Raw genomic sequence first — 7,713 nt, forward strand, 5'->3', positions numbered from 1 at the left:
ACACAATTTGGTAATGCAGTGACATTGTATAGTCCTCCACTTAGTTTGTTCAAATTATGCCCCAGGAGTCAAATTTGACCCTGCCCGGGGGGGCCACAAAATCGATTATATGCTTATATAAGGCCTATTTTGTGAAATTTTTAAAATCTTCTTGTCCTTAACCATAAGGCATAGGGCTATCAAATTTGGTATGTAGTGACATCTAATAGTTCTCTACCAAGTTTGTTCAAATTATGCCCCTTGGGTCAAATTTGACCCTGCCCGGGGGGGTCACAAAACTGAACATACGCTTATATGGGGCCTATTTTGTGAAGACTTTAAAAATCTTCTTGTCCATAACCGTTGGGCCTAGGGCTTCCAAATATTGTATGTAGTGACATCTAATAAACCTCTACCAAATTTGTTCAAATAATGCCGCTGGGGTCAACTTTGACCCTGCCCTGGGGGGGTCACAAAATTGAATAAACGCTTATAAAGCGCCTATTTTGTGAAATCTTTAAAAATCTTGTTGTCGAAAACAATTCAAACTATGGCTACCAAATTTGGTATGCAGTAACATCTTATAGTCCTCTACCAATTTTGTTCAAATTATGCCCTTTGGGTCAAATTTGACCCTGACCCGCGGGTCACAAAATTGAACATTATATACGCTTATATCTTGCTTATTTTGTGAACACTTTAAAAATATTCTTGTCCTTAACTCTTGGACCTAGGGCTTTCATATTTTGTATGTACATGTAGTGAGATATAGTAGTCCTCTACAAAGATTGCTCAAATTATGCCACTGGGGTTATATTTGGCCCAGGGGGTCACAAAAGTGTACATGTGCTTAAATAGGGCCTATATTTAAGTATTTGCACATGCAGAGAATAATTGTTTCAGCCTTTTTTCAGCAGTGGGGCGATACAGGGCCATCATGGCCCTCTTGTTTTGTAAAACATGTGAGAGTTTTTCACTGATTCCGAATAAAAACTATTGTAAAAGAATTTTCAGTGGTTCTTACTACAGCGTATTCATTCAGTCTTTCCATAGACGTAAACCGTGCTTCCGTTTCATTCATATGACGAAGGAGAAGCTGCACTGTGCTTACTGTCTGAAATAAAATGAACTCTTAAATCAATAGCTTAAATATAAGAAGTACACGTGAAAAATAAGAAATAATATAATGATAATGATAGTATACGATGACCTATACATAACTTCATGCGATTGGCGTACTTACGAAAGAATTTATGTTGCACAGTTGTTATCTCAACCGAACAGTTTATGTAGACTCCTAACATTTGCGAAAAACTCATAGATACTTATTTCGCTCAGTTCGTGACATGATACATACAATGCTTCATACAATGTATATAATTCTTTTATAGGGGGGATATTAGGGATGGTTTGCAGAGAAAAAGAATATTTACTGGATTTTGCAGTGCACATTATAACGATATTCCATATTTGACATTCTTTTTTTATCAGCAAGATGTGTTGTGTGGTCTTCTCGAATTGTCAGAGAACAAATCAATTTCCTAACCAACATGTGTTTCATTTAGGTCATAACTTACTTAAATATAACATCGAAATAGTTCGCTATTTCATGTTTTGTTTTCACTAATGTTACCTTTCCACAAAGCCCAAGCACTAGTCCAGCAGATGCCGGCGGGATGAGGCCTTTTGTGACAACAAATATCAGACTTGCGGACACCGTAATTAAGCAGGCCGCTAGGTCTATTCTAAGCCCAATCCAGCGAGTACTGACGTCGAATAAAAACATCGACATCGAGGCCACGTCGGCGTAACTTACGCACCTTGAGAAAACAATATGGTACAGTAATATAGTCGCTTATAGAAGTTTGTCTTGTGTTAGCCAACTCAATTTACGTCAAGGCTGTTTTGACTTGGTTGCCTGTTTATGTTTATATTAACACCCTGTTGTCTATCTTATATACCGTGTGCTTTGACTGTTTTCGGTCCCTTTAGATAAAAACAAATTAAAGGGTATAAAATAGAATATATCCGAACAAGACCTATTAAAAAAAACTCCGTGCTCCATCGGTGATCATTATATAAATCAAGCCTCGGATATATCTACGGTGGAAATAAAACCGCCTAATAAACATTCACGGCTTAACCAAGATATCGCATCTCGTGTGTATTATTAAATACAAGTCATTATCAAAATCATATAAACTTAATAGATTTTTTAATGTTTCTTTAAAGAAATCGTTACATCTTCGTAATGCGAACCCTTAGTCCCAAAATCTGGTTTTCATACCTCTGTGCATTTGCAACCTACTGTGGTCACGGGGAAAAATGCCCATAACCAATTGCCAGCTGGTTAAGCTGGGATACATACTATTGTAGTCAATAATGAACTATTTTATGAAATGGATAGAATTTCTTCTGGTATGGACCGGACATTTCAGAAACTAGACCTTTAAAGAGGACACTTTACAGTACATTTATAACTATTATATGTTTTACCGCTTGAAAAAACGACCCTGTTGTCCGTACGCCACAATCGTCGGCAGACCTTGTAACGTCATATTAACGTGACTAAGGAGTGGTGAACGCGCGGTGTTTTCCAATCGTTTCAGTTCGCCGAATAGAAACCATAGAGACTTGTTTCATGACGTAGAAGACTGCTGTGATCGGTATCACGGCGATCAGTAACCAAGGAGTCACGTATACGGATATTCCTATTGACACGAGTGTAACGTAGCGTTTGATTGATCGCTTGAGGTATGAATACGTCAACTGTAAAAGTGTAAGTATTTGAATAATTTAAAAACCAGTCTTTGTCGCAAGTACATTTATGTATGCATATAAGTATTTAACAAGTCCACGGTTTCCAAACAAATAAACAATCACTTGAGACTTGTAAATACACTAAGCTTCTAAATATTGAGCTGCATTTAACAAACATTCAAGATGACATAATAAACAAATTAAACATAATGCTTTGATATATTGATTTACATATTTGATTAGTTTTTTGAAAGTACCACAATTACCTTCATCGAGGTCTTTTGAGAATCGGTTCAGTATCCTTCCAGTCGGGTTTGAATCAAAGAATGACATTGGCGCCTTCATAACCGTGTCGAGACACTTGTCGTGGATTTCGTTGGACGCCGTTATTGCAACCTGCCAAGCAGTTTAAACCACAGTCAGAACAACATAAAAAGTATTTCTATATGCCTTTACATTGTCACAGTTGTGTCTGTTTAGATATTACATGCTTTTAATACGCTCTACTGATTCTAATAACATACCTTTGCATGGCAAAATCCATTCACCAAGATCAGAGCCAGTATAAAAGCAAGTGAGGAGATATACACGACTAAATACGTTTCGCTACTAATGGCTTTTTCTTTTGTGATTTCATATGCGTGAATAGCTGAGGAATTACTAGACATCATTACTGACGACATTGTCGTGTTCATTGGATATTGCATTTTATCCGCATGTATGTCCTTCACGGTTGAATTGGTTGTATATGAATCCTTTAAATAAAAACGGATGATGCTGATTAAACAATTAACACGTGTTTACATTTTTACAAAACTGAGAAAGGAAAGCATATTTGTCGAATTCAATTTTCTACAGAATTACATAAACATTTTAACATGCACATAATAAAGACTGGTTATAAAAAAAGTAAGCATTCTTTCTTTACGAATTTCAAGTCAGTCTGTATCCGTTTACCTTCATTATACATTTCTAAGAAACATAATCCAAACAATGTTTATTTTAAAATTCTGAAATAAAACTACGAGCATGTAGGAGTTCATATTATCTTAAACGTTTAATTATTTCTAAGGACTCATTCAAGGATTCGTATATTGTCGAAAAAGTATTTCATTAATTGACTTTATTGCAGACATACAGTTCTAGGTAACATCTTAAACACTTAAATTTTTTATGCCCCCTTTTGAAGAAAAGGGGGTATATAGTTTTCGCACTGTCCGTCGGTCAGTCTGTCAGTCTGTCACACTTTTCGTGTCCGCTCTCTAATTCAAAAAGTTTTAATCCGATCTTTACCAAACTTGGTCAGAAGTTGTATCTAGACAATATCTAGGTCTAATTCGAATATGGGTCATGCCGGGTCAAAAACTAGGTCACGGGGTCATTTAGTGCATTTCAAGGATTTAGCATGGTGTCCGCTCTCCATTTCGAAGAAAAGTGGGTATATAGTTTTTGCACTGTCCGTCGGTCAGTCTGTCAGTCTGTCACACTTTTCGTGTCCGCTCTCTGATTCAAATAGTTTTAATTCGATCTTTACCAAACTTGGTCAGAAGTTGTATCTAGACAAAATCTAGGTCAAGTTCGAATATGGGTCATGTCGGGTCAAAAACTAGGTCACGGGATCACTTAATTCATTTCAAGGATTAAGCATGGTGTCCGCTCTCTAATTGGAGTAGTTTTCATCAGATATTTACCAAACTTGGTCAGAAGTTGTATAAAGACAATATCTAGGTCAAGTTCGAATATGGGTCATGCCGGGTCAAAAACTAGGTCACGGGGTCACTTAGTGAATTTCAAGGATTTAGTATGGTGTCCGCTCTCTACTTGAAGTAGTTTTCATCACATCTTCACCAAAATTGGTCAGAAGTTGTGTCAAAATGATATATAGGTCAAATTCAAATATGGGTCATGCTGGGTCAAAAACTATGTCACGGGGTCACTTAGTGCATTCAAGGATTTAGCATGATGTCCGCGTTCTTATTTAAGTAGTTGTCTGCTCTCTAATTCAAATAGTTTTCATCCGATCTTCACTAAACTTGTTTGACTTGACCTTGAACTAGGATCCGCGTTTAGGTTTCGAAATCTGCGTTTAGGTTTCGAAAAAAAGCGTTTTTTCGGTGGCATATGTCTTCCGATGGAGACAGCTCTTGTTTATAAAAAATCAATAAAGAAATAACGGATATACGGACGGATGGACGGACAGACAGATAAACAGACAGACAGACAGACAGACGGACAAACTGACAGACCGAAAGACAGACAGACAAAACTAGACTAGCGAAAAGACATACAGTCGGACAGGCAATCACAAAGAACGACACACAGTACGACAAACAGGACGAAAAAGGGAGGGAGGGAGGGAGGAAGGGAGGGAGAAAGATAGAGAGATAGACAGAATGATAGATTGATAAATCGATTGATCGATAGATAGATAAATAGACAGATTGATAGATGGATTGATCGATCGATAGATGGATAGATATACATAAAGATATAGATAGATAGGTAGACAGACTGACAGACGGACAGACAGGACAGACAGACAGACAGACAGACAGACAGACAGACAGACAGACAGACAGACAGACAGACAGACAGAAAGACAGATTCACAATCTGTGAACATGCTCAAACTTGATTATCAGATAAACACTTACAGTTAAGTGCCTTATCCATGCACTGAGCCAATAATCGGAAAACACAAGGGAAAACGCGGACAGGAAATAAAGTAAAACAACATCGAGGCCGACCAACCATCCGCCCGAAGCATGTATGTAAGCGGTAAACGTTCGTACACCTATATTCACAATCTCTGTTTCTTCTACCAGAACGAGTTTACCTAGATAACACAAAACAAACATTGTAGACTGCAATATTTATTTTATTTTATATTGGACACAATTGCGCTATTTTGTCAGCTTCGATTTTATCTGGTAATTCAGGTAATGTATGCAGATCGTCAATTACGTGCGAGTTAACACATACAATAGGGCTAACGATAAAAACAATATTTTAAATACTTTACGAAAAGAATCTTCACAAAATAGATTGACTTCCTCGGCCCAGTCGTGTTTAAGGTAGTGGCAATGCATTCATTATGTTTGATCAGCAACTATCAACTTTTTGAATCTGGAAGTTCCATTCAACCTCTTGAATTACAATAATCATGATTTACTTAACACGCACTGAATGCAATATTTCCTTCCGCCTTTGGCTTGTGGATGTCATTCGTTCCCTCATTTGTTTCTTCTTGCGTATCCTCTATCTTCAAATAATTGACACCTCTTTGCAAGTTTGTGCCATCCGTGGTACTGTCTGTTAATGTATTAAAATTGCCTAAATGAATTCAGATACAAACGTTAGCAATTGCCTTTTATTTCAATACCATACCCATGTCGAATATAAGAAATACTTATTTGCATCAATTCAAAGTAGCTTGTAGTCTATGGTAGAGTCATAACATCCAGTTGTTACAAATATGAACGGTGCGTAAGAAAATACATTGATTAATCAATTTACTCTGTTTGCCTTTTTCTTAAAATAACATACACAACAAGTGTGTCACTTAATTATAGACGAAAATATTCTTGAATAATAATACTTCGAAAGTGGACATTTACATGATATTGAATACAGAACAGTATTCGAATTTGGGCTTCGCTGGGCGTGATGACAGGAATGAGTAAGTTGTGTTTATAAGTCCTGACTTTGTATTGTGAAGTTTAGTTAATCAATTTCAATAATATGTAATGGTTTTCATTTTTTTAAATATTATAAACAAGGCAATGTGATTAACTTGTGAAATATTTTTTATATTCGTTATATTTCCGTAGAACTGATGTGACTTTTAGCATGCCAATTTAAATTGGATTGTTTGTAAATGACTGTTCGTTTTTTTGTTAGTTTGTGTATTGACATTACCAATATATTACCAATAAATGGAATACGAATTCACATACCTGATTTTGTGCTTTTATTTTTCATGACCGTTTCATTGAACATTCTGAACATCTCTGTATACTTTCCGTCTCTTTCCATCAATTCCACATGGCGACCTGATTCGACCACTGCTCCATTATCCATGACGAGCACTTCGGCGCAATATTTAAGGTACTTGTAATCATTAAAAATGTCCAATTACTTTTTAAAAATCTTATTTAATCATATGTTGTGTTAAAAAGTATGTTGCATACATTGTATTTTATTGTGTAGGTACTTTGTCTCTTTATCAATTCTAAGGGACTCTCACGATACGAATTATCTACTGACAATGCTTCTGGAGTTTCAGTATGCCTTTCGTTTGATATTGTTTTCTGCATTTAAATACAATTTTTTACAATATAGCACGATAATATGCAGCTATTAACATGTGTAATGCACGTACTAATTATTATATAATGTCAATACGTTATGTTAATGTCTTAATTAGTTTTTTAACTCCTTTTACAATTGTTCATTTTCCGTTTCTGGAAATATCTTACATGAAGTTCTTCTCCGCTACATAAAGTAATTATGTTTATCAATCCGTACCTGTAATTGATTCGTAACTAAAAACACAGTCTTGTCTTGAAGCTCGTTTCGAATACATTCGTAGAAAACGTGTTTACCGACCCTCGTATCAAGAGCGGAAAGCGGGTCGTCCAAAATGTAAATATCACTTTCGCTGTATACAGCTCTCGCAAGATTTACTCGTTGTTTCTGTCCACCACTGAGGTTTATTCCGCGTTCTCCGATCTATATAAAAAGGCATTATTCATGTCGTTATATCATGGTGCACTTCAAGTCATCAATAAATTTAACAGGAACTCACAGTTACACAAGCATAAGACATGTTTACTCACTTCGGTTTCATCTCTGTCTGAGAGAAAATCAAAATCTTGCTCGAGTCCGCAGCATTTGATAACTCGGATTGTATCTAAATCAGGTAACAATAAATCTTTAATTTTTGTTAACCAATACTGTTTGTATAAAAAATATA

At 36.1% G+C, this 7,713-nt stretch overlaps 1 protein-coding gene across 1 annotated transcript; it reads right to left on the minus strand.

Annotated features, from left to right (window-relative positions):
- Positions 1-701: 701 nt before the first annotated feature.
- On the minus strand, positions 702-7,639 carry LOC127844524 (ATP-binding cassette sub-family C member 12-like). The gene is made up of 10 exons (XM_052374799.1): positions 7,577-7,639; positions 7,266-7,469; positions 6,695-6,848; positions 5,922-6,050; positions 5,393-5,574; positions 3,264-3,494; positions 3,006-3,135; positions 2,476-2,748; positions 1,613-1,799; positions 702-1,093 (listed from the first exon to the last, which is right to left on the minus strand). Exons 3-8 carry the CDS (start codon positions 6,816-6,818, stop codon positions 2,585-2,587), a joined length of 960 nt encoding a protein of 319 aa, XP_052230759.1. The 5' UTR covers positions 6,819-6,848; positions 7,266-7,469; positions 7,577-7,639; the 3' UTR covers positions 702-1,093; positions 1,613-1,799; positions 2,476-2,584.
- Positions 7,640-7,713: the final 74 nt, after the last annotated feature.

Source organism: Dreissena polymorpha, chromosome 1 (genome assembly GCF_020536995.1).
Source record: "Dreissena polymorpha isolate Duluth1 chromosome 1, UMN_Dpol_1.0, whole genome shotgun sequence".
Lineage (NCBI taxonomy): Eukaryota > Metazoa > Mollusca > Bivalvia > Myida > Dreissenidae > Dreissena > Dreissena polymorpha.